This window comes from Rhyacophila brunnea, unplaced genomic scaffold, assembly GCF_057557595.1.
Source record: "Rhyacophila brunnea isolate RB1 unplaced genomic scaffold, BYU_Rbru_1.0 scaffold_6, whole genome shotgun sequence".
Lineage (NCBI taxonomy): Eukaryota > Metazoa > Arthropoda > Insecta > Trichoptera > Rhyacophilidae > Rhyacophila > Rhyacophila brunnea.
This window is the reverse complement of record NW_028233276.1, coordinates 22,243,875-22,271,184: the sequence shown is the minus strand read 5'-3', so window position 1 is coordinate 22,271,184 and position 27,310 is coordinate 22,243,875. Positions and strand designations below refer to the sequence as shown.

Here is a 27,310-nt window from a genome sequence, read left to right as displayed (position 1 = left end):
TCGGGATTGGATTCCCTATTCACAACATGCTTATTGATGACAATTTAATATAAGATGAATATAATATGATATGAGTTGACCGTTTCAAATTCAGTTTCAATATATCTTCAAACGAATGTAAAATATCTTCGCATGTTTTAGATTGTGTATATTGCCCCGATGAAAGCGTTGGCTGCTGAAATGACAGCCAGTTTCAGCAGGAAACTCAGCTGCCTTGGCATTGTTGTCAAAGAGTTGACTGGCGATATGCAACTGACTAAATCAGAAATTCATCAGACACAGATGCTGGTGACGACTCCGGAAAAGTGGGATGTTGTCACTAGGAAAGGCACAGGTATTACATTTTTTTTCCCTAGAGATATCATTTGTATGTTTTAACCACACCAGTAATACAGTAAAACCCCATTAATTCGAAATTGACAGGACCAAAAATAATAAAAAAAATCAAATTACAAGAAAAGGTTTTTTTTGTTGCAATTTTTTAACATTGTTTCTGTTTCCGAGATAAATTCATTCTTGATTTTATGAATTTTGGCGAATATTTTGATTTATGGTGAATTTAGAATTAACCGTTTTCGTATTAACAGGGTTTTACTCTATGAAAATTATTGGTTCCAATTCCTGCTGATACACATTCATTTATTACAAATTTAGTATCGTAGTAAGAAGTTTCATTGTCACTATAATCAAATGTCACCTAGTTTAATTTAAAATATAAATGTATTGCTGTGTGCATCCTAAATTAATAATTTGTAATGTCCATGATATTACTATGCCAATGACAACTGGTACTTAATTTATTTTTCAGGTGACATTGCTCTTACATCATTGGTGCGTCTTTTAATTATTGACGAGGTGCATCTGTTGCACGGGGAGCGAGGGCCAGCAGTGGAAGCTCTCGTTGCCAGAACTCTTCGCTTAGTGGAATCATCGCAGAGCATGATCCGTATTGTCGGACTATCGGCCACATTACCCAATTATATTGATGTTGCCACGTAAATATGCAATGTTTTAAATATTTAAATCATGTCATTTTCCTTAAAAATCAGATATAATAGTTTGGTTTATCACCTACTACTCAACAGCTACTCAACAGCTACTCAATTTTACTGAATATCATGTGAAAACTTTTCTATTCTATTTCTAATCTATAAGAATTGCATTAATAAGAAACGTACACATTCCAAAAATTTGTTATTTTTTTTCTACATTTGTATGTTTTTTTTTTATTCTCAGTTTTCTACGGGTAAATCCGCATATTGGATTATTCTTCTTTGATTCGCGCTTTCGTCCAGTACCTCTTTCACAGACCTTCATAGGAGTCAAAGCCACAAAGCCAATGCAACAAGTATGGATTGCTCAAAAATAAATTTTTTTTTTACTAAAAACTGAATTTTTATTATATTACTTGAAGATAAAATTTACACAAATTACAAATATTTATCAATCTGTCAAATCAAACAATTTAGTTATATTCCAATAATTATGATAAGTATGTGACAAACGCCATGACAAAGTTAGGAAACTAGATTTTTACATTTTTTCATTTGGTTCTGTTGACATAATAATTTATTATACTCTGAAGGAGGTTTGAAAGTTTGTCACTATGCTATGGAGATGCACATGTGTGCAAAAATTGTACAAAGCTCACTGTCAGTTTTGACTATCATAAAGTTAGCTGCATAATAAAGATATAAAACCTAATTGGCTGCATACCAATGTGCCGACCAATGAATGAATGGCTTTGATTGCCTTACATGAAATGTCAAAAACTATGAATCAGCCAAAGTGTGTCCTTTATAATATATCAATGCATTAATTGAGAAAAATTTCCATAGACAATTTTTTATCTATTTATTTTTAACATGATTTTTTCAGATGACTGACATGGATACAGTTTGTTACGATAAAGTAGTTGAAATGGTCCAGAAGGGTCACCAAGTGATGGTGTTTGTGCACGCTCGCAATGCAACCAACCGCACTGCACTCGTGCTTAAAGAGATGGCTCAAAATAAAGGGCAAATCAGCTCGTTCGAGCCGGAAGACTGTGTAGGATTAGTCGCCGCCAAGAGATCTGTCGCCAAAGGAAAGAACCGACAATTGGCAGAACTTTTCCCATACGGCTTTGCTTGTCATCATGCTGGAATGCTCAGAAGTGACAGGTATTGCAACGATTTAGATTCTTTTTACTTCTTCCATTGTGTTTCTTCCATGTCTAATTTTTGTTTTAAATACAACAAACTACAAAATTATAACGATTCTCGATATTTATGAGGTTTGCAAATTATTTTATTGTCAATCGGAATTATGAGGTTTTTGTGGATTAATTTTTGAAAGTCGTAGGTCAAAATTGAGTTTTTATTGTATTTTCAAACCATGATCCTGGACACTCCTTAAATGTTGTAGATAATCTATTTATATAATTTTGAAGCCTTATTATCCTTTATAGTTATTTTAAACATTTGATGACTGTATAAAGTATTTTTGTTACATAAAATAGTATTCTTTTAAACCCATTTTTTGAATAATAAAATGCCTAATTCTTGTCAAATTTGGGATCACAGAGATTATCAATATAATTTTTTATCGTGAATATTTTACAAAAATTATCTCGTTATAAATTGTACTAATAGTTTTATAAATGCGTTTAAATATTAATAAACGTAAAAGATCTTAACACCACTGCACAGTTATGTACCGAAATATGACTATATTCTAAAACATTAGAGCGAGAGGTTTAAAAGAATACTATTTTATGTAACAAAAATACTTTATACAGTCATCAAATGTTTAAAATAACTATAAAGGATAATAAGGCTTCAAAATTATATAAATAGATTATCTACAACATTTAAGGAGTGTCAAATTTGCAAATGTGTTAATCTTGCCGATTTTTGAATAATAAAATGCCTAATTCTTGTCAAATTTGGGATCACAGAGATTATCAATATATTTTTTTATCGTGAATATTTTACAAAAATTATCTCGTCATAAATTATACTAATGGTTTTATAAATGCGTTTAAAAATTAATAAATGTAAAAAATCTTAACACCACTGCACAGTTATGTACCGAAATATGACTATATTCTAAAACATTAGAGCGAGAGGTTTAAAAGAATACTATTTTATGTAACAAAAATACTTTATGCAGTCATCAAATGTTTAAAATAAATATGAGGGATAATAAGGCTTCAAAATTATATAAATAGATTATCTACAACGTTTAAGGAGTGTCCAGGATCATGGTTTGAAAATACAATAAAAACTCAATTTTGACCTACGACGAGCATGTCCCCCCTTAAGTGTGCAAGAGTTTTACAGAGGTAAGTATTCAATGATTCATACTAGCGTATACAATAAAGATCTCAGTTTTGACCAATATGAGATGACAATATTATAATTTGAATAATTTTGATTAACTAAAGAGCTCATACACTCAGTAAAACTACATATTATGTACCTCGAAGTTACCATCTTTGGATTTATCATAATTTGACAACACCACGGATTTTATGAAGAACAATAATTTACAGAACATAATTCTGACGCACTTCGTGCTAATTTAATTTTATTAAATCTTTTTTAGAAACCTGGTGGAAAAATGTTTCTCTGACGGTTATATCAAAGTGCTTGTATGCACATCAACTTTGGCGTGGGGTGTCAACTTGCCAGCGCATGCTGTCATTATCAGAGTAAGAATATATTATTTTATATTATTTACAACGGTTCTCACTATGTATTACAGTATTGAATAAAACTTTATATCTTTGTTATCACGATTTATATAATGGTTTTCCATCATGTTGACAGAACTCATTTAATAATGGTGGATGTTTGTTTTGTAGGGAACAGAAATTTACGATGCCAAACACGGGTCTTTTGTCAACTTAGGTATACTTGACGTGCTGCAAATCTTTGGGCGTGCTGGTCGGCCGCAGTTTGACAAGTCGGGAACGGGCATCATCATCACAGGCCACGACAAGTTGTCGCACTACCTCTCGCTGCTCACCAACCAGTTTCCCATTGAAAGTAATTTCATCAACTGTCTCGCTGACAATCTCAACGCTGAGGTAAACAAATATTTTGTTTCTACGGATTGCTCGAATGACAACATTAATTTCTCTCATTTTTTTGGCCACTCAGTCAGCTCGTTAATTTATTTGTATTTTATATGGTTACATAAGTAACCCTACAATATGTGAAACATAACATAAATTTCATATCAATTCAACAGGTCGCTCTGGGGACTATTACAAACATTGAAGAAGCAATCGAATGGTTAAGTTATACTTACCTGTTCGTCAGAATGAAGAAAAATCCTCAGGTGAGTTTCTCGTTTTCAAATATTTTGTTATATTTACCAGTGGTGTGCGGTAACTTTTGTTTGTAGGCAAGCTGAAAAAAAAATACATATAGAGGTACTTACATTACCTACTATATTTTTGTCTTCTTGGGCCACTAAAGGTTTTGTAACTGATAATATCTTAAAAGAAGGTGTAAGTTTAATACTATGTGTTTTTTTTCTTTCTCACCTAATTGTACAATAAGTACATAATACTGTCCATATATAGATATTTTATCGAGTATTTTTGGGCATGCTCCGCATCGACAGCCTCGCACGCTACTAATACGTACCTACAAATATATCAAAAGCGCATTATTATTTTGCGCAATCTTATTTGATCACCTTCATGAGATCATCAAAGTAGATTCAGTGTAGGTTTCTCTTCAATTAAATTGCAAATACTTATATATTTATATTTATTATATTTAATACAGAAATAATAAGAATTATAATGAAATGAAAATTATGTTTTTGAGATTTTCCTTTCAACAGCTAGAAGTTTTTTTGAGTCCACTCGAAATCTAAAGAATTTTGCGCTGGTTAGAATTGTATGTTGATAGATTTCCATGAAGCAATAAATACATTTTATCTTATAGATTTGTTTAATGTGTTTTAAATTGTTGATAGGTTTACGGGATTCACTACATAGAGGTTCAAGAAGACGGCAGATTGGAGAAAAAGCGAAGAGAGTACATCCGATCGGCAGCTATGGCCTTAGACAAGGCCTGCATGATTCGATACAATGAGAGAACCGGTGATCTTAGTATTACCGGTATGTATAATTTTATCCACTCTTCAATTCACAATCAACTATTCCAACTCAATTCATAACTGACATGACAACATTGAAAATATATGGCTGGAATTAGAAACTTTCACCACACCATTCATAAAAGATTTTTGTAATAGGTAATAAAGGTGAAGTAAGTAGGTACTCATGCATTGTTGATACCAAAGATGTTAAAAAAAAATCCTTTTCTATAGAGATGGAGCCAAAATGTATAAAATTGAAGCAAAAAAAGGACCGCTGGTATATGTACCTATTAAGCTACAAGTGACTGGATTACAGGTAGGGCCGTCTTTCGATACGATACCGATATCAGGTATCGATACTTTTTCTTTCAATATGACGGCCTTAATTGCAGGTTTATTTGAAGAGAACTTCACACTTCTACTTTGACATTCCAATATAATTTCAGATTTACCCAATTATGTAGTTAATTACATACATGTATCTAGGAGCGGCATGCACAATCTAAGATTTCGATCCTAAGGATAAGTCGCCGAAAAGCATGACTTAACTATAGACAATCCTGAGTATAGAGTTAAGGAATCCTTAACCATAGACTACTTTTGTTATGAACACGCCTCCTTCTGTATTACCATTTACCACTGACAGCTGCTGTCAAAATAAATTCGCATGTCTATAAAACAGTCCATACACTCAAATTCATTTAACAATGTATCTCAATATGGATATTGATAGTATTAATCGTTTGGCATGTACTTGCAGAATATTATTTTACTTTTATACGCCAGTCCGCAGATAGAAGGTGATAGAATGACACTTGACGCTAGTGTTACCATGTTAAAAAAATATCTTGCGGTGCCTGTGGAATCACGTATAATGACTTATAACGGGAACATAAGAGTATTATAATTAAATATTAATATGTATTTATAGTTATTGCATTTATAAAATGCAGTTGTCATATTTTTGTCATCGTTTAACAATTATAAAATAATTTACCTAAACTATAGGAAAGAGAATTTTTAAATATGGTATTATTTTCAATAGAAATGATCTTAACTAAGGACAATGTTTCTGCATAGTGTTTTCTGCTAAGGAAATTTTAGTTATGACAAATGTTTCTGCATTCCGCTCTAGGTGTTGAAATTGCCAAAATATGCCTTGAATATTATATAAATTTGTAGGATTGGATAGTATGTTTTTAAAATCGATTTCAATTTGGCATTTCACTCATCTCACACATTGCCGTATCAAAGCAGACATTTGAATATAAAATTTAACTATAAATATCTGAGGAAAGATACTCTCTCGTCAATTTTATGTAGTCGGCCAAAACCATTACTTTGACCATTATTTTTAATTTGAATAATCACCTAAAACACCAAAAAATATGTATGTCGATTATGTAGTAAACAAAGCAACAGACTTCAAACAAGAATACAAGTTAATACAATGACGCATACGATACTTTGATTAAAAAATGGAACTGTCGTCAAAATTCGTAATACGAAATACATAATAATTATGAGACTTCTTCTATCTAGAGTTCAAATTCACTTTGAGTTATAACATTTTTTTATGATTTGAGTTTTTTTTTTCAGATCTTGGAAGGACAGCGAGTTATTTTTATATAAAGTATGACACTGTAGAGGTATTCAACGAGATGATGAAGCCTGTCATGGGTGATGGTGATATTCTAGCGATGGTATCTCACGCTCAGGAATTTACTCAGTTGAAGGTATATTTTGTGAATATAATAAAATATAAAACTTTACACATTTGTAGGACATGGATTGTTAAATCAGTGATTCCCAAATAGGTTCAATGATACCGGTCGTTCGGTGAGAATTTGCAACTTTTAAAGATCATACAACTTGTCACTTTTATTGTAATTGAGTAAAAACAATGTCTCGTGTGAGTCTTTCACCAAGGATTTACAGTAAAGGATGTTGCACAGATTCATTGTTTTTCTTTTTAATTTCAGGTCAGAGATGATGAACTAACGGAATTGGATGAATTAACTTCCGACAACTGTGAAGTAAATGTAATCGGAGGAACTGAAAATCTACATGGGAAAGTTAACATTTTAATTCAGACTTATCTATCAAGAGGCAATGTGAAATCATTCTCTTTGATTTCCGATCTCTCGTACATAACGCAGGTATTATTAATATTGTAGCAAAATATATGAATACTGTTTATAATTTTGTATTGTATTTTATTATGTATTTTGGTGCATTGGCTATAATGCCATAATACAAAAATTTGAATGTATTTTTTTTTTGTATTGCAGAATGCCGTCAGAATCACCAGAGCTTTATTTGAAATTGTGCTCAGAAAAAATAATCCAATTATGGCCGGAAGGTTTCTCATACTGGCTAAGATGTTAGAATTGCAACAATGGGATTCCGAAAGTCCTATGAGGCAATTTAGAGGGCTGCCTTTCGGTATCATAGAGAAGATTGAGAATAGGAAATTGAGTGTTGAACAATTGCGGGAGATGGGCATCAGAGAACTCGGTAAGATATTTCACGGTTTTGAACCAATTTTAGTTCTTTTAATTACTAACATGTTCTATTATACGATACTATTCCTTTCGGCAATGTATTTTGCAGTATTTATTTCTCAGGTGAACTTTTACGCAATCCGAAAATGGCCCAAGAAGTGAAGCAACATGCCGCTGAATTCCCGTTAGTTGAAATGGAAGCCACCTTACACCCGATCACAAGAACTGTGCTGAAAATTAAATTACAAATCATGCCTAATTTCAGGTACTTAATCATTTCACAATGTTAAAGATTTTTTGACAGAATTTCAAATTACAGTTGCAATAGGAACTCGTTTTTTCAACTATTTGTAATAATTAAAATGTATTAATAAAGTTTGTTGTCTTGGAATAAGTTACACATTGGTGCAACGTTTATTTATAAACAGGATTACATTATGAACCATTGAAACAATTGTTCCATTTGCACAACTATAGATTCATTTTTAATAATGATTATTTGTTGGTACATATAAGTCCAGACTTGTGAAGGAAATAATTTTGTTTACTTTTGCTCAGGTGGAATGATAAAATTCATGGCAAAACTGCAGAGGCTTTCTGGATCTGGGTAGAGGACCCTGAGAGTAATTTCATGTACCATTCAGAATATTTTCTATTGACACGGAAACAGGTTAGTGGACAATGATTTTTTTTTTATAATAACCATTTATAGATGTTACACCGAATGTGCGAAATTGACTATTACATGAAATGGACAAAATTTTGGCTAATTTATGTAATAGTCAAGCCTGTTGCCTTATTCATGAATTAGGTAAATTTTCTGCTGAGTACATGAATTCGCCAGGGTATGGAATTCTTGAACTGTCAACATGACAGAAGGAAAAGTAAATTTAATATGGATGGTTTTATTATATTATTATTAGGTTGGGTTAGGTTAGGTTAGGTTTTGTAATTCTGAATTAAATTATTCAACCGAATGTCCATTTTGAGGTTAGCTATCAAGTGTCAACAAACTATCACAAACATTCAATCGACCATTGCACGATTGATACTTTGAAAATACTTTTCAATAAAATTCTTCCGTTATCATATTATAGTTCTAGATTTTTTTTGCGCATAGTAAATGGATATGAACGTCATTGTAGTTATTGATTGGTATATTTTTATTTATTTATAAAAAACAGTATTACGGCATTACAGCTATTGGCCAATGCGCCATAATACATAATAAATACAAATGTATAAAAATATCTTAATTACAAATAACAATAAAAAGACAGCATGTGTAAATATTAATGAAATATGATAATTTATACAATTATAAATTTAGCCTATTTAATACGTCCACAAACATTATATAGTTAATAAAAAACAAATCAACCTTTATGGTGCCATCAAATAAGCTAATTGCACGATACACAGCATCATGAAACACAACATCTGTCCTGCGACGAGGTATCTTGAAGACCGTGGAGCTACGAGTGATATTGGTGGGAACATGAAAATTAATATTTGCCAGTATATACGGATTGTAAATGAACCCACGAAGAAGTAAAAAGAAATGCTTTAAAAGAACAATCACTCTTTGGGTAGACAGGGATTGCATTGATAGCATACCCAGAAGAAAACGAGTCGGGAAATTCATTTTATTGTCATTATCATAAGGAAAGAACCCGTATGTTCTTAAATAGAGAAATCTAAGAAATCTATTGTGGACTCGATCCAACTTAATTGTGTGGATGGACCTATTAGGACTCCAAATAATGCTGGCATATTCAAGAATACTCAACACAAATGATACGTATAATGTACGTAGTACTCGGACGTTTTCGAATGATTTTGAAACCCTCATTACAAAACCAAGCATTTTGCTAGATCTAGTACTGATGTCAAGAATATGCTGATCATCTATTTTGACCATAGATAATATATGTACATATTGACCAATGCATGAGCATTTGATACATTTAGTTTAGTTGCAAAAAATACCACCGTAGCGCTACTATCTAATTTGTCCAATACATGAACAAGGCAGAAAAATTACTGCCGAATTCACGCACTCTCCAGATATTTTGTCTCATTCATGAATAAGGCAACGGGCTTGCATTTTTCATGATTTAGGCAAAATTTTGCCCATTTCATGTAATATTCAATTTCGCACATTCGGCGTAACATAGACATACATAATAGTTTATGTCAACATCAAACATTATTATAAAAGTACAATAAGTTATGAGCAGATATTTAAATTGATGTTAATAATAATAATTGGTGAATTAGAAATATATTATGTGCAACAGAATGTTTTTTTTTTTTAATTATTAGGTATAATATATTAATAACATTCTTTGATTTAAAGGTGTTTTCCCATGAGCCTCAGGAACTGGTGATCACCATACCATTAGTGGAACCACTGCCGCCACAGTATTACATCAGAGCTACTTCAGACAGGTAAACTAAGCTAAACCTCACCGAGCAATCCAAGATAGTATTAATAGATTAACCAACATATCCAAAGAAATGAGTAATGAATACTAACTTCTAGTAAAAGGTTTGAATTAAATAATAAAGATCTACTCAACCAAAAATGTAGATCCTTGTTAGTTTGAGAGGGATAGGAATTAAACTCGATTGCGACGATAGTATATGTCTTTAAAAATGATCTATAGTACCAATTTTCTAATACTTTGGTATTGTATTATGTATATTTAATTATCGTTTTCATTACTGTTCACTATTAATATTGTGTATCCACTTTTTACCAAATTAATATATTATTATACACAAAACGCCCGTTTACATCATACCGTTATGCTGTAAAAATATTGTATGTGTAAATAAAGTATTTGAGAAGATATTGCCTCATTCAAATACATAATATTATGTCCATTTCAACTTTTGCAATCAAATCTTTTCAATTCGATTTTCTGGAAACGTACAAAACTGGACTTGCAACATCTGTGCATAATAAGTATCTACATATATTTTTTATGTTCATTGATAGGTGGCTGGGTGCGCAAACATATCTTCCCTTAAGTTTCCAGCACCTCATCCTTCCAGAGAGCCATCCTCCCCATACAGGTATTTTTTATACGCAATATCACTCTGAATATTAAAACTATGTATTAAGCTTTTTATCATCATCAGGCCAGGGGCTGAACAACCCAGGATGGGTCTTTGCATCCTACACCATCTCTATCGGTTCCAATTCAGACTTCTTCAAATCTTTCATATTATGTAATCCATCTCCAAAATTTCTATAATGTACAAAACAAAGATGTTGTAAAAACGTTCATTTATAGATATGAAGCCTGAACGTATGAAAGTGAACACTGGGATCACTAATTTCCATACAAACTGAAAGGCTACAGATGAGTTTTATTTATTTTGCATACAAAAATGGCACTAATGTCAAACTGGAACTTGTACGGGGAACGAGTTTTGTAGGGAAACCACAAAAGGTTCCACCTGGAAGAAGACTCAACATTTTTGGTGCAAAATTTGTTTAACCATTGAATAAGATAAACACATCGTAAATTGTCCACAAAACTATCGTTACAATAGATGTTATTGTGGATTTAATTTTTTAGATTTGCTTGAACTACAACCTCTCCCAGTGACAGCCCTGAACAATCCGTCATTTGAAAGTCTTTACAACTTCACACACTTTAACCCGATACAGGGGCAAATATTCCACTGCCTCTATCACACGGACAACAATGTTCTACTGGGCGCGCCAACTGGCTCCGGCAAAACCATTGCGGCCGAGATTGCGATGTTTAGAGTTTTCAACCAGTACCCAAAGTGCAAGGTTTGTTTTTAAAACATCCCTTCTTTTTTTTAAATTCCTTTACTCAGTTTTTACACATCTTATTTAAGATCGTATGCTCAGAATCTGCAGGTCTCTTAACAAATTCTGATCACTCAACAGATTGTAAGTTAAATATATACACTAAATTAATGAAAAATACTCTTATAATTACTACTTCTCCCTGTCACATCCCGGCATTGCACCATAGGGCAAGCGCAAGTTCGCGTCACTTCCCTTGGTCCATCGCCAAGTCTCAGGCCTACCACTTTTATAATAATGTAATTAAAATGCAAAATTTTTTCTATAAATTGAATTATTTGAAATTTTTACAGGTTGTGTACATTGCTCCGTTGAAAGCTCTTGTAAGAGAAAGAATCAATGATTGGAAAGTTAGATTAGAAAGAAAAATTGGCAAACGAGTCGTTGAATTAACAGGTACGTTAAATGATATGTCTATACTTGAACGATTACCTTTTCCGTAGGATCCTAATATGTAAACTCTATCTCAAACAAACAGGCGATGTCACTCCGGACATGCGTGCAATTAAAGAGTCACACGTGATTGTGACGACACCGGAGAAATGGGACGGAATTAGCAGATCGTGGCAAACGAGGAATTACGTGAAAGATGTCGCCCTTATCGTTATTGATGAAATACACTTGCTCGGTGAAGACAGAGGACCAGTTTTGGAAGTTATTGTATCAAGGTAAATGAAATGATTTATTATTATGTGATATTTCATATTATACAATATTACTTGATTTAAATTAAATTGAAATTGATTCAACTTTCAAAATTTGATTTGTCTCGACATCATCCTGAATACTCAGTATGTATTGTCTCATGTAAACTCAATGAGTGCAATAAGAATCTATTGCACAGTTTTGCCTACTTGCCACTGTCAAAGTGTATCAATCACAATGGCCGCGCGGCTTAAGCGTCGGTCTGTAGCATCGTGGGTTTCAATTTGTGTATGACTCAGTATGGACCTAATAGGTTGAGCAAGTGGCTGACATCCATTTCTCATAAAAACAAAATCTGTTAATACAAACCTCCAGTCAGTGGAGGTCCATATCGTCGGTGTTTTGTAAAAAGGGCGAATCAACCATTTTGGCGAAATCGAGATTTTAATGAAAATACAATATGTACCCCACTAGCTTTGTTGTGTAAAAACGGCGAATTTTTATCTCCACAGAAAAGTACTTAAAAACGATAATCGACTAAAATTAAACTAATTAAAATTACGAAATAAAAAGCAAATGTGACATATTAGGCCTTTTAAAATATTATATAATAATACCTATTATAATGACAGTATTCTTTCTAAGCTTTATTATAAACTTGTTAGATATTTATAATCATCCACAGGTAAAAAACAAATAAATGTCAAAAGTTAAAAACCCTCCCCCTGTAAAGTAGCATTTTGGTTAATTCGCCCTTTTTACAAAACACCGACGATATCGTCTCTGTTCTGGCAGAACACACTAACTGGAGAATACTAGTTTTGAGTAATTTGACTTTGAAATTGTTAAAATGTTTGAAATGGTCTATCATGTGAGTTTATTAAGTAATCGTTAAAAGGATGACTTTAAAATAAAGACTGTTTATTTATTAAGAAGGTTTCCAGACGGTAAAGTTTGAAATAAGGAACATTTTGGTATAACTAACTCAATATGTCATTTTTTCGAATTAGTGTCTTCTGCCAGAACAGTGACGATATGATCTTATTAGGATCGGACATGGTCGGGAAAGTGTACTCAAATTGCCAATAAGTTTTTTTAAACAACTGCTGCTTGTATTATGTTTGCACTATGTAATATCTCGCTTAACAACTGAGAAACGTTCTTGGAAAATTTTCCGTAAAGCGAAATGCCATAATATATAATGAATCATTTATTTCCACACAATTCCGTTAATACATAAACATACATATATTTTTATGAACATAATACTTATTTCTGATATTGAGATTGTATATATCTAAAATGCTCTATGATTAAAAAAGCTTTGCTACATCGAAAATCCATATAACGAGTGAGCGGTCGATAGTGTTCTGTCTTAGTCATCAATTGAAATGAAATAATTTTGTCTTTGTTGCAGAACAAATTTTATTGCTTCACACACATCGAGAACATTAAGAATTGTCGGATTATCGACTGCATTAGCGAATGCAAAAGATTTGGCAAACTGGCTCGGCATTGGAGCAGTAGGTCTTTACAATTTCAGACCATCTGTAAGGCCAGTTCCTTTAGAGGTGAGACAAACTACTGCCAGCATATATCTTTCAAGTTACACTTTTATTTCTGATTGGTCTAACTAATGAATACTGCATCAAAAAAACTGAAAATACACACTGATACTATAAATATTCTTTGTTGTTTTCTCACTAAGGTTCATATATCCGGTCACGCAGGACGACATTACTGCCCACGGATGTTGTCGATGAACAAACCAACTTTCCAAGCTATCCGACAACATTCTCCATCATCACCGTCATTAGTATTCGTCTCCAGTAGGAGACAAACAAGGTAAATTAAAATTTTGGCCATGACCAACATATGTAATATCACATTTTACGAATTGTTAATAAACAATAAGACTGTAATATTAAAATATATTTTTCTGTTATAGACTTACAGCATTAGACCTTATATCCTATCTAGCGGGTGAGGATAATCCTAAACAATTCTTACACATGAGTGAACCAGAAATGGAACAGATTCTCTTAAATATTAAAGAGACAAACCTGAAACTGACGCTGGCTTTTGGCATTGGAATTCATCACGCAGGTTTGCAAGACAGAGACAGGAAAACTGTTGAGGAACTCTTTGTTAATCAAAAAATTCAGGTTAGCCCATAAAATATTCACAGTTTTTAACTCTCTGATTTGTTATACGAACCTACCATAAGAAAAACTGTTTCTACTTTTGTAGAAAGATACCCACATATTTTAAATACCTACTATTGTTTTCAGATTTTAATCTGTACCGCCACCCTGGCTTGGGGTGTTAATTTCCCGGCACATTTGGTTGTTATTAAAGGAACAGAATATTACGATGGAAAGTTAAAGCGATATGTCGACATGCCAATTACGGATGTATTGCAAATGATGGGAAGGGCTGGCAGACCACAGGTATTTTCTATCGATTATCATACTATCTATTGTTTTGTTCAATTGCGACAATTGTTAAATTTGTGCATCTCACAAATATTTTATAATCTTGGCTATAAAACCAATTTCCATTGGGTCCCTTTTTTTTATACTCATTCATTTAAAAATATTGCCCAACAGTGGAATAAGAGTGTTATAAGAATCCATATATTCCGTGAAGACGTAGGTGCAGATTTGAATCCAACGTCCAGCAATAATTTTATTACATATTCTTTTTTCAACATAGAAACAAGGATCCAATTGGGTTATTGGTGAAGAACTATTCATTGTTAAAAAAAATTAATATAACTCCCACTCTGTGTAACCCATAAGCTTGGGAGCAAATATGATTAGATGGTAATATTATGTACAACACAAATTGTTCATAACACATTTTAATTTTTTTGAAAAAATATAGGTACCTACCTCATATGTAAATTAAAATGTAAATGATGAAATTTATTGTGAAGTTAATATCTTGTAATATTATCACATCAAATAGAGTTTGTGTTGTTCACAGTTTTCAAGGTTAATTAAAGTTTAATTTGTTTTTCAGTATGACAACCACGGTATAGCTGTTGTATTGGTACACGATGTTAAAAAGAGTTTCTATAAAAAATTCCTTTATGAGCCATTCCCAGTAGAGTCAAGTATACTGGGTGTCCTACCAGATCACATCAATGCAGAAATTGTCGCAGGTACCAATAACTGTTACTTATTATTTATTCTATCGCCCTAAATTCTTTTCTTTATTCTCAAATCTGTTAAATATGTAACATCCAAAATAATTTAAAAATATTAATTCATATTTGTAATTATATTTCTGCTCCATGCCGAGTAAATATCTACAAACACATTATAATGTTTGTGTTGTTTTAATGTATAACAAAACACTTTGCTTCTTTCTACGTTGCTTAATGTTTTGTATTTAATATTTTCAGGCACGGTTCACACAAAACAAGACCTACTTGACTATTTGACTTGGACCTATTTCTTCAGGAGACTTTTACAAAATCCTTCCTATTATAATTTAGATACTTTAGAGCCTCAGGATGTCAATCATTATTTATCGAATTTAGTGCAAGGCGCTTTGAACACATTGGCGTCTGCAAATTGTGTAGAAATTCAAGAGGTATGATTTTTAACACATTGCAATATATTACCCAGATTAAATTAATATTTTTTTTATTAAAATGTACACCCAATCCTCTTTTTGCATGGTTTCGAAATAACACGGTTTAAAAAAAGTAGTGATTATTTTTTATTTGCACTGATTTTTTTGCTTTAACACGGTTTAAAAAAAACTAAAAAGAATAAAAATACGTATGTATGTATGTACATATTTATCAAAAAATTGCGTTGCAATGGACCGCACCCCACTGATGTATACATATCGCACCGTGAGCACCAAGGCAACTGGAAAAGACATATTTTGGATATATTAGGGTTTGAAGTCTTCGTTTTGTTAGCAGAAACAGAGTTTCTAAAAAAAACCATAATATTTGGTTTATATCTACATTATATTGCATGTTCTTTCAGTTACTTCACTTTTACATTATCAGGTTTACGACTTTTGCAGTTGTTTTGCATTTAATCTCGATTTTGAAAAAATTGCAGATGCATTGGTTTTACACTCACGGTGCGATATGTTGTCACCGGATGCCACCCAGATATACATACGTACATACATGGCCCCACTAGTCACAGTTCGATACAAGAGATGCGCCGCGTGCTTCGGCGTTAGTGTCATTAAATATTTCCAGCGATGATAGTGATTTACATGAACAGCAGTAAACGGGCACGTTTATTGTCAAGTAGCGACACTGAATAAATATATTCGATTTATTTTTGAGTTCAAGAATTTCATATTTTGAGTTGATTTTAACTAATGGAACCTATCTACCATTTTTGTATGGGTACCTTATCTTTTTTAACACGGTTTTGTTTTGCACGGTAGTCTTTGGAACGTATCCCCCGTGCAAAAAGAGGATCGGGTGTATAAATATAACATTTTTGTTGGTTTGTTTTCAGGATGATAGAACAATCAGCAGTACTTGGACGGGTCGTATAGCATCATACTATTACCTTTCGCATCAAACCATGCGTCATTTTTCAGACAATTTAAATTCTGATATGAAAATGGAAGATATGTTAAAAGTCCTTAGCGATGCTTATGAGTACAATCAGTTGCCTGTTAGACACAATGAAGATGGACTAAATGGGTACAATAAACTTTATTGTTTTGATATTACTTAAGATTATTTATACTTCATTACATTATTTCTTTATGTTCTGATTGTATTTGTGTATTCGGATAATCCACATGAATTTGAAGGATTTTGTTTTTTTATTTGCGGAAACTTTGTTATAAAAGTTTTTGTTAACGGTGGTAGATATTTATTTGTAGAAAAGCATTAACCAATATCTGCGTCATTGTTCAATACTATTTTTAAGTTGATTTTTTGAATATTGACTCGGTGAATTTAGCAGATGGAAAGGAATGAAGCTATGATACTGGATAAATGTTTTATTCTGTTTTATTTTAAATAATACTGAATACAATATATTTATGATGATCTGTTATTTTTTCAGTGAACTTGCGAAGCTATGTAAAATAGGTGTGGACCCGTTGACATTGGATTCTCCTCACACAAAAACATTCCTGTTGCTCCAAGCACATTTCTCACATTTACATTTGCCGTGTACAGATTATCTCACCGATCTCAAGTCTGTATTAGATCAAGCCATTAGGATATTACAGGTAAAGAGCTTACAGAATAATGCATGCCTGATGGTGAAGATATTCCCGTTTATCAAGTTTAATTCAGTAATGGAAACTATCAAGTTTGTTTCTTCAACCAACACTTCAATACAGGCTTATAACGTTAATGAGGATAGATGAGTTAACCAGATGGCTGCCAATGGCATCTTAAGACGCGAAATTTTCCGTGAACGGAACGCCGCTCATACAAAAATGACATCTTTAAACGGGATTTTACGTAAACGTTTAACGTAAATCAATAATTTTAAACATAAAAATAAGTTGAACACACAACGACATATATTGGGAATATCGTCACAGACTCAGAATTGAAACAGCTTTTTTCCGCTTTGCCGCTTGAAATGTAAATTGATTTTAATTTTTTATTTTTGCAATAAAATTCGCGGCATGCAAGTTACTGCCATACATGCACCTACCGGCAGTAAAAGGTTAAACACAAAAGTCGCAATGTTTCGAGACACTTGTTTTCATAACAAACATTTTATGAATAAAACAAAATATGTATGATTCTTTTAATTGATAGATATATTATGGATTATGTAAATATTAAGCATTTTTTTATATACATACATATATTATGTTTATTTATCCAATCTTAAGAGGTTATCTTATAACCCATTGCAAACAAAATACCAAAAATACGAATCATCAAAAGTAATTCTCGTCTGGTTTTTTATAATTATCTACTATATCTTAATAATATTTAACTATTGATATATGTAGCTATGATTTACTTCAAAATTATGTATATCGTTATACATCAATAATCATTATTGCATTATTCTGGGACTATTTCTATAGAAATGCGGAAGCCCCTCCCATTTTCGGCCTATCCGGCTGTAACGCTCGACCGCAAATTTACATGGCCTTGATATTTTAACACATGATTTTGGCAGGTTTTAGAACTTATGGAATGTGTATATATTTTTTGTTAGAGTTTGACCATATGTGAAATTTCTTTATGAAAATATCTAGGCATCTCATATTATGTCCATTTTGACTTTCTCAAAACAGGCAAAACTGGACATAAAACGTCCATGCATTAAACCTATCAATATTATGTGAATAGAAATATGCAAATACTTTACTACTATTTTCTTTCCTCAGGCAACAATAGATGCGTGTGCAGAACAAGGATGGCTGTCGTCAACATTGCAAGCGCAACTCGTCATGCAGATGATTATCCAAGCCCAGTGGTCAGACGAATCACCCCTCATTTCCCTGCCACATGTGAAATCTCATCACCTCTACCTGTTCCATCTGATGTCCAAATCCACCAATAAACCGTGCACGGTTCCAGCAGGACTAAAGATGGCATGTCATAGAAATTATGAGGGTCTTGCTACAGTGCTTAGACAGGAGTTTGAAGATAACCAAATTAATGAAATTCATAAGGTACCTATCTACCTATGAGTTATGTAATATTACCAAAAATCCAACCGTATTATGATTATAATTATGAATGCTGGTTTATTGCTATAGTGGTACCTAGGGATTCCAATCCCGGGATCCCGAGCTATTTTCGATACCTATGAATCCCGGGATTGGTAAACATAGTCCCGAAGATTTCGGGATTGATTTGTTTATCAATTTTTATGGAAAATAAAATAAAAACGAAAATATAACAGAAAAAATACTTTTAATAACAAATAACTAAATTAGAAATAAACTGAGTTTGAATGAAGTTTGATTTATACCCATATGTAAGTTGCCGATTCATTTTATTTTTTACATAAATTAATAAAAATGAGAAAGATTGGAAAAAAACAATGCTTCGCACTTTTGACAAATTCATTTAACCATAATCTCATACGTTTTACGGCAGTTTCATATTTGGCTGACTAATTAGATTGATGAATGATTTTCTTTACTATTTTAAATCTCGCTAACCCATTCATCTAGTCTTTACTATCAGAAACAGCAATCTCATATTAAATTCACATTATTATTTATATTACAATATTATTTACTCCATTAAACTTATGTATTTCCAAGATTGAAAGTATACAATATTAACAATAAAAATGTCTTAAATAGTATAAATTATACTAGATTTATTTTTGACCGATTTTATAAATGTTATTTGTAAATATAAAAAAATTATATTAACTATGGAAAAAATGCCAATCCCGGGATTGTCAAATTGTAATCCCGAAATTCCGGGATCAGAATTTTGGCTCGGGATTGGATTCCCTAGTGGTACGAGGGTGGGTCAATAATTCCTTAGAAAAAAGCATTAAAACAGTTTTTATTTTTGTATTTTTTTTTTATTTCTCAACATAATCTCCTTGGAGCTCAATACACTTGGTTAGACGTTTCTCAATTTTTTTTAAACCGTCAGAAAAATAAGTTTTCGGAAGGTCTTCAAAATAAGCATTTGTCCGATCGATGACTTCTTCATTTGAAAAAAAAACGTTGTCCACTTAGCCATTTTTTTAAGTTTGGGAAAAGGAAAAAGTCACTGGGGGCTAAATCTAGCGAATACGGTGGGTGGTCAACCAATTCGAACTTCAATTCTTCAATTTTAGCCATTGATCGTAAACATGTGTGAACACGGGCATTGTCCTGATGAAAGAGGATTTTTTTCCTGTTTAAATGAGGCCGTTTTTCTTCAATTTTGTTTTTTAGCTGGTCCAATAAAGATGCATAATAATTCCCTGTTATTTTTTTTCCTTTTTCCAAATAGTCAACGAAAATAATTTCACGTGCATCCCAAAATACAGTAGACATAACCTTACCAGCTGATTTTACGGTTTTCGCCTTCTTTGGACATGGTTTGCCTTCGCAATCCACTGCTTTGACTGTTCTTTCGTCTCGGGAGTATAGTGGTGTATCCATGTTTCATTTACAGTCACAAAGCGATGAAAAAAATCATCCGGATTGCGTTGCATGAGCGACAACAGGGCTTTAGAGGCCACCACCCTATTGCGTTTATTGTCGACTGTGAGCAAACGCGGCACCCATCTTGCAGAAATATTTTTCATGCCCAACTTGTCATGTAAAATAGAAATGACGCTACCTTTTGAGATCCCTGTAACCTCAATTATCTCACTCAACTTTAATCTTCGGTCACTTAACACCATATCGTGGATTTTATTGATCATTTCTGGTGTAGTCACCTCTACAGGACGTCCTGAGCGTGGTTCATCCTTTGTTGATGTACGACCACGTTTAAATTCATTTAACCAGTTATAAATAGTTGCAAGTGAAGGAGCAGATATGTCGTGAACTAAATCCAACTCATTTTTTATTTCCTTTGCTGTTAACCCTTTTATATTAAAATGTTTAATAACAGCTCTAAACTCAATTTTCTCCATTTTCCATTTTTCCATTTTCCACAAGCAAATTTTTTTTTTAAATGTACGAGAAATACACAACAACCCGACCAATCTGATTGAAACTTCGCAGCATACTGAATCGGTAGTGCCGCTGCATGAAAACAAACCGCTTACAGTACTAGTCGCGCCACCTGTCGGCTTTTCTAAGGACTTATTGACCCACCCTCGTACCACAGTAAAATTAATACAATCAGCATTATTCAGAGTAATGTGTTCTAAATTATTTAGTAGAAAATATTAGTTATTAGAATAGTAGTATTCAACAATAACTGTTGTGAACAGATTAAAAGGTAGTTTACAGAATAAATAATTCTGACAAATTAAAAGTCGAATCGTTTGCCTCTATTATTTTCATTTTATGTTAAAAGGTAATATGCAGTTGGCCAACGCTCAGTATAAGAATTAATGTTCGGGGAATGTGGAGTGACAGTCCAATGGAACAAAGCAGATTAGTTCCCCAACCCGCCAAGAGAGACGAATGGTTTGCCGTACATGCTGATCAGGTACATATTATCAGTTTTATTTTATCACGGATTTTTAAGATCATCTGTGCTTAAAACACTTCGCTAAAATAATTATTTAAAATAGTACAGAGGGTCCTTATTATTCAAGTCTGCGCAGTTACGAATTTGCAAAAAACACAATTAATAGTGCACAGTCGTCAACTGTCACTTTCAATCCCACACTCCTACGGTATTTCTGTTTTGTTCATGTGTCTTTTTCTTTTCTAAGAGTGTCCCAATTAAATCCATTTTCTAAGTAATTTTGGTCCCTGTTTTAAGCAGATTCACTGCCCGTGTCAAGAAAACACCTACATAGCATTGTGTAAATGTTAGAAGGTGGTTAACTGTAATATAAGAATCGTATTAAATGTAAAATAGAATTTTTAAATGGGTGATTTCATTTTAATTGACTTTGAATCCGACATGTAGGTACTCAAACCTTGCATGGGAAGAGAGCTGGCATAGCACATAATGATTTCAATAATGTCATATTTTAGGACTACACTCTGGTCATTGAGATGTCTCGGCACGGTGACAGACAGGCTGCGGTGCATTGTCCAAATTTCCCCAGGGGCAAAGATGAAGGCTGGTTCCTCACTCTTGGCTCCAAGGAATATAAAGAAGTACTGGCACTTAAAAGAGCCAATTTCCGGGGGTCCAAATCAACGCAACCAATCAACTTCTTCACTCCATCACGACAAGGTGAAATATATTTGGATACAGTACAGTAAAACTGAAAATCGCAAAAAAATTTTGAATTACGAAATGTATGGGGGGAAAATATCAAAATTTAAAAAAAAAAAAAACAAATTTTGATTTTCATTAATTTTGTTTACGATCATAGATGTGCCTACGAAATTTCCGATTCCATGTGTGTTAATGGGTCATAAAATGTCAGGATTATTTATATTACCTTCTTAAAATAAGTAATTTATGTTTTAAGAAAAATCACTCACAATTTTCAATGACTGGCTCATGAAAAAATAGTGTACTTTATTACGATTTATTGAATATTTTTGTATACCAGGACTCTGAAATCATTTCGAATTACGAAATTCGAATTAAAGGTATGGTTTTATATGAAAATCATGTTCAAAGGACTTTTTTTGCGAAAATTTTGAATTACGGCGAATTTTGAATTATCTGTGTTCTTATTAATGAGGTTCTACTGTATTGCCATTTTAACTTGGCTTATTATAAAAGTGGCTTGGTCACGGATGGGGTGGCGAATTAGTGGCCCGCAGTACAACAGTCGAAATCCTAGTTAATCAATAAATATATTAATGCTATAATCACTATAAACATCATCATTTTAAAATTGAGAATAAAACCATATTTTGGTAGTGTGTTGTTCGTGGTTATAGCACTTTTTCAATTTATTATTCCTTTTGTCAACATGTGTATTATACATTTAATTTAATTGCTGTCTAATGTTGTATAGTAAAATATATTCAGTAAACTTCCCATTGGAGTTTGCAATTGACTCATAATTTTGGAGAAATATTTCACCTAATTTAAAATCTTGATGCAGTGGAATAGTAGTAATATTATAATATGCCAATATAAAAACTGTGAAACAAAAGTAAAGTTATTCCTTTTTATGATATAAGTCTTGTGTACAATAATATCAGTGATATAGGCCTCTATATATATAGGATATGGTTTTAATCCGCCACTTCATTTAACGATATGAGTTAATATTTGTTATCCTTCTTATATTTGCAGGTCGTACAACTCTTACACTGTACATCATAAGTGACTGTTATGTGGGCCTCGACCAGGAGTATAATATTCAGTTAGATGTAAGAGAATCATTACCAGAAATAAGCAACTCGGAACATCCCATCTTACCAGAAAAATCTTAAGACTATTTTATTGGACTGAATGATGTTTAAAATATAATGCTTGAGAATTTCATGATTGTTCCTTGTATTCTCTGATGTTTCGGGTTGATTGCAGACTCTAATCTCAAGAAAAGAAGTGGATGAATTCTTCCATAAAAAATTATATACATTGTGACTATAATCGAGAACATTGTCTGCTGTGTTTATTCGGTGCTGTGATATTTAAAGAAAAATAAACAGTTTATTGGAATTTGTAGTTTTTTTTTATTTCCACACATTTTATTTCACACAATATGACGTATTATTTTATCAAAGACTTTTAAAAGTTAACATCTCTTTGTATTAAGGCATAAGAAAATATCCTAATATTTAGGTATGAATATCAGACGATGAGACAATAATTATTATCATTATGAAATACAATAGTCGAAAATGCTTATGAAAATAATTAATAACAATAATTCTTATGAAAATTTCAATACACCTACATAATATTATTGAAGGTTTGACGTAAAATAATTTTATTACATATAAATATTAGTACCTAGTCACTAGTGCAATGTTATTCAACAAGACATAATAATAAAAAACAATTTTAACAGAATACAACAAACATAAAAGATATACTTAATAATAATTACATTAGTAGGCTGCACAACCATACAAAGTTACATTGTTGAAGATACGTCTTGTAATATCTTAAAATGTGCTCTAGAAAGTATTTATACAAAATTGTTTTTGTTTGTTACAAACAGAATTTTTGATAAATTCGCTCTCCTTATTTTCGCACTAAAATAGTCTTTGTTATCAAATTTATTAATTACTATTTATAATGAAAACACTGGTTTTTTTAAATAAAAAAAAAGAATCTTTAATGTAAGCCAAATATGTATTCCACAAGTGCAATAAGTTTTATTGGACGGAGCGAAATATATGGAATGGTGCGGGCATCATCACATTACATCAAACAAATGAAATGCAGATATGTCTATGATATTATTTACAATTTCGTTTATTCGCAATATTATGGCATATGTATATAAAAAATATAGATAAAAAAAACAACAAAATCGGTCATTTACCCGGTTCAACTGATTCATAAAAAAATAGAAATTCTATACAAAGCATCGTTAGCTTTTAAAACACAAAAGATCTACATTGCTTGCAGACTCAATTGCCATAACAACAGATTTTAGACTAAATGTTTATACCCGATGAATACTTGATTGACTTTCAATCTGTTAGACCTGTGTTAAGCTATTTTATGAATAATTAAAATTATTTCGACTTCTCACACGAGTCTAATTGAAATGAAAAATTTGTGAAATAACTGAAGTGCTGAGGATCAAATGTGTACAAGTGACATGTAATTAAAAAAAAAAATACCTAGTCAGAAACAGTTATCACATCACCTATCGATGTATGAAACGTGTAACTGTTTTGAAAGAAAACATATAAGCATTTTATTCCCAATATTGGGGTACATAATATATCCCATAGACGTGTTGTAAGAAATGTTATTATATTCATAGCAACCATAATATATAATTTGAATGTTTTGTCTTGACTTGTCCTCCTTTAAACACTATAAACATAAAGAAATATCAATATTTTTTAAGAAAGTAACCTTATTTATAAAATAGTAGAAATTACATTCGTATATTTAAAGTCGATTTACTCAATTTGGATCACAGGTGCACTTGTAATTAGTTCAATCATCAGCAGCTCAATTTATATTTATTCAATACAAAATTAAGAATGTAGCATTCTTTTTATTGAAAATACATAACTTGTATAAGCTATTAGAAAAATCTTGGACATAGTGGGATTCAAACACAAGTTTCGCTCGCCGAGTGCTTTATCAACTAAGCCAGTGTTTCCCAACCTCCAATCCGCTACCAACAGATTACTTTCGGCCGGTCTGCAAATAATAGGTTGGGGAACACTGAAAGCTACCAAGTACATATTTTCAATCGAGGGTATTTTATTAAAATTGATAAAGACACTAAGCAAATTTGCAAGCGTAGATTTGATATAAAGGATAATAAAGAAGAAGACATATTAATAATTAGTCGCAATATTGTTAAAGACACTATTTCTGTTAATAAAATATTAAATTCATTAGTAATATGTATGATCATAAATAGTATCTCAGTTCTAAGAAGACGCTATCCGCAATTGTAGAGTAGTGGATGTCTACTCTGTAAAATTTTGCTTATGTATATTATTAAAGATCAATTATTTATCATCGCTCTTCGTATTCTTTTTAAAATAATCTGGTTAACCTGAATTTCTATTCCGTCTTATCAAGCTTCGTTTGCGCTGCGGCTATAATCATCTGTTGCTGTCGTTTCAAAATGTTATCTAGTTGATCTGAAAATGCATCAAATGAAAACTTCATTTCAAATCGTTTCCTCCCCGCCTCTCCCATTCTTTCCCTGAGGTTCGGGTCCATGACTAACCTCTTGATAGCGTTAGAGAAATTAGTAGCGTCGGCTTCGCACAAGAATCCGGTGACCTGCTGAACGATCGTCTCCATGGGGCCTCCCGAATTAACGGCGACAACGGGTTTACCGAAGAACATCGCCTCCAATGGTACGATTCCAAAATGTTCATTCGACGGTGTATATATAAGAACGCTGCAATTGTGCAGCAGTGACATTTTTTCCTCGTCTGATGGGGATTTTAAAAAGGTAATCTTGTGTATGAGACCGAGGCCGCAGGCTTGGTTGTACAGCTCCACATAGTGTTCGAGGTTTTCAAGATTAATTTTGTCATATCCTCCCGCCATTACTAAGTGAACTTTTTCCCAAACCTCTTCTGTTAAATTGTCTTTCAACAAATGAAGCGCTTGAATTGCTAGTCCCAGATTTTTTTTCCTCTCGTATCTGTTAATTGAAAGTAGTATTATGGAATCAGGCTGCACATTCAGAACACTCTGTATGTCTTTGATATCAGTCTTTTCGAAAAATTCAGTATTAATGGAAGGGTAGCAAATGTCAGGAACGTCAGTGATAGTTTTGAAAGCGTCTTTGTACACTCTTGCTGTATATTTACTGTTAACCAATACTTTGTCCGCTCGCGCCGTGCTCTTTTCTTCTACCCAATTGAGGGGGTATCGATAGAATTGTTTCAAAAGTCCGCCTCTAGCACTTAACAACTTATCTGGGTGATGGCAATAATATATAACTCGGAAGTTTTGTTTGGCCATCTTCAGAAATGGAATACAAACCGATATCAGGTCGCAGAACACCAAGGAGGGCTCCTCGATGGGAATTACATACCAAGCTAGATAAATAGCGGCGAACACCATTCGAATATATGCACACACGGCCTGAAACCGTCCGAAGATTGATCTCGGTATCCAATCTCCGACAACGGTGACGGGCAATGTCCCATTGCGGGTTTCGTCGAAACAGTGACTTGCGTCGTGATGATTTGTGTAGAAACTTACTTCGTGCCCTCTTTTTTTGAACGCGAGTGCGGCATCCACGACTAGTCTCTCAGCCCCTCCGATGCCGAGGTCAGGATGCAGAAATATTATTTTCACCATTTTAATTCACGATCAATCGCAGCTTTGCCAACATGTGTTCTGAATATTAATTGTATTTCGTATCTACTATTCTTTCACTTCCTTACTTGCGGCAGCGGCTTTCATCTTCGTTGCAGCTGGTGTCAAAACAAACATGAACAAACCTCAGAACAATATTTTTTCATGTGCTGCCAGCACTCACACACGTCAACATAATAATATTTTGATATCGGTAATTACCGGACATACCGCCGATTCCCTGGGGTAGGTACGTTTATTTACAGAAGTAAAATTGGGTTAACTTTGCATATCAATTATTTATAATTCGGAAAAAGAGTCTTTTCATTTTCAATGCGCTAATCATAGATGTGTACCTATTTTTAGTTTGGCAACTTCAGTTTGTACGCACACCAGTGCTGCCATATTTTGAAAGTGGAATTATAGTACAGACAGTGTTGCCATCTTCTTCTATGCTGATTATAGTACAAAAGCGTAAAAATTATAGTATTTCTGAAAAATGTATAGTACAGGAACATTTTTCATCTTGAATCTTTTAAAATTATAGTATTTTGGTATATTTGGCATAAAATTATAGTATTTTACATTTTTCGCAGAATAAAAATTATAGTATTGTACTATAATTATAGTACGGTTGGCATCACTGAGTACAGAGCCTCCAAAATTATAGTATTTGGGGATAAAATATAGTACGCGTTGTCATCTGTTGAAAATGTATAGGTTTTT

General features: G+C 32.7%; 2 protein-coding genes across 2 annotated transcripts in view; one reads left to right on the top strand and one right to left on the bottom strand.

Annotated features, from left to right (window-relative positions):
- obe (activating signal cointegrator 1 complex subunit obelus) overlaps positions 1 to 23,287 on the top strand; it is a 30,468-nt gene extending 7,181 nt beyond the window's left edge. Inside the window, exons 9-38 of the mRNA XM_085957117.1 lie at positions 142 to 334; positions 809 to 995; positions 1,237 to 1,348; positions 1,879 to 2,162; positions 3,589 to 3,694; positions 3,848 to 4,072; positions 4,237 to 4,326; positions 4,975 to 5,119; positions 6,700 to 6,836; positions 7,083 to 7,259; positions 7,392 to 7,617; positions 7,728 to 7,869; positions 8,163 to 8,274; positions 9,964 to 10,055; positions 10,609 to 10,685; positions 11,195 to 11,415; positions 11,748 to 11,850; positions 11,933 to 12,122; positions 13,517 to 13,670; positions 13,808 to 13,944; positions 14,048 to 14,264; positions 14,391 to 14,549; positions 15,124 to 15,265; positions 15,509 to 15,699; positions 16,599 to 16,789; positions 17,160 to 17,328; positions 18,457 to 18,744; positions 21,056 to 21,190; positions 21,688 to 21,892; positions 22,916 to 23,287. Of these exons, the coding sequence (XP_085813243.1) occupies positions 142 to 334; positions 809 to 995; positions 1,237 to 1,348; positions 1,879 to 2,162; positions 3,589 to 3,694; positions 3,848 to 4,072; positions 4,237 to 4,326; positions 4,975 to 5,119; positions 6,700 to 6,836; positions 7,083 to 7,259; positions 7,392 to 7,617; positions 7,728 to 7,869; positions 8,163 to 8,274; positions 9,964 to 10,055; positions 10,609 to 10,685; positions 11,195 to 11,415; positions 11,748 to 11,850; positions 11,933 to 12,122; positions 13,517 to 13,670; positions 13,808 to 13,944; positions 14,048 to 14,264; positions 14,391 to 14,549; positions 15,124 to 15,265; positions 15,509 to 15,699; positions 16,599 to 16,789; positions 17,160 to 17,328; positions 18,457 to 18,744; positions 21,056 to 21,190; positions 21,688 to 21,892; positions 22,916 to 23,055 (4,947 nt within the window). The 3' untranslated portion in view covers positions 23,056 to 23,287. The remainder of the gene's footprint in view (positions 1 to 141; positions 335 to 808; positions 996 to 1,236; positions 1,349 to 1,878; positions 2,163 to 3,588; positions 3,695 to 3,847; positions 4,073 to 4,236; positions 4,327 to 4,974; positions 5,120 to 6,699; positions 6,837 to 7,082; positions 7,260 to 7,391; positions 7,618 to 7,727; positions 7,870 to 8,162; positions 8,275 to 9,963; positions 10,056 to 10,608; positions 10,686 to 11,194; positions 11,416 to 11,747; positions 11,851 to 11,932; positions 12,123 to 13,516; positions 13,671 to 13,807; positions 13,945 to 14,047; positions 14,265 to 14,390; positions 14,550 to 15,123; positions 15,266 to 15,508; positions 15,700 to 16,598; positions 16,790 to 17,159; positions 17,329 to 18,456; positions 18,745 to 21,055; positions 21,191 to 21,687; positions 21,893 to 22,915) is intronic.
- A 768-nt stretch (positions 23,288 to 24,055) lies between these two features.
- Alg2 (alpha-1,3/1,6-mannosyltransferase Alg2) lies at positions 24,056 to 26,975 on the bottom strand. The gene has a single exon (XM_085957118.1). The coding sequence runs from the start codon at positions 26,585 to 26,587 to the stop codon at positions 25,328 to 25,330; it is 1,260 nt and encodes a 419-aa protein (XP_085813244.1). The 5' UTR covers positions 26,588 to 26,975; the 3' UTR covers positions 24,056 to 25,327.
- Between the last annotated feature and the right edge of the window lie 335 nt (positions 26,976 to 27,310).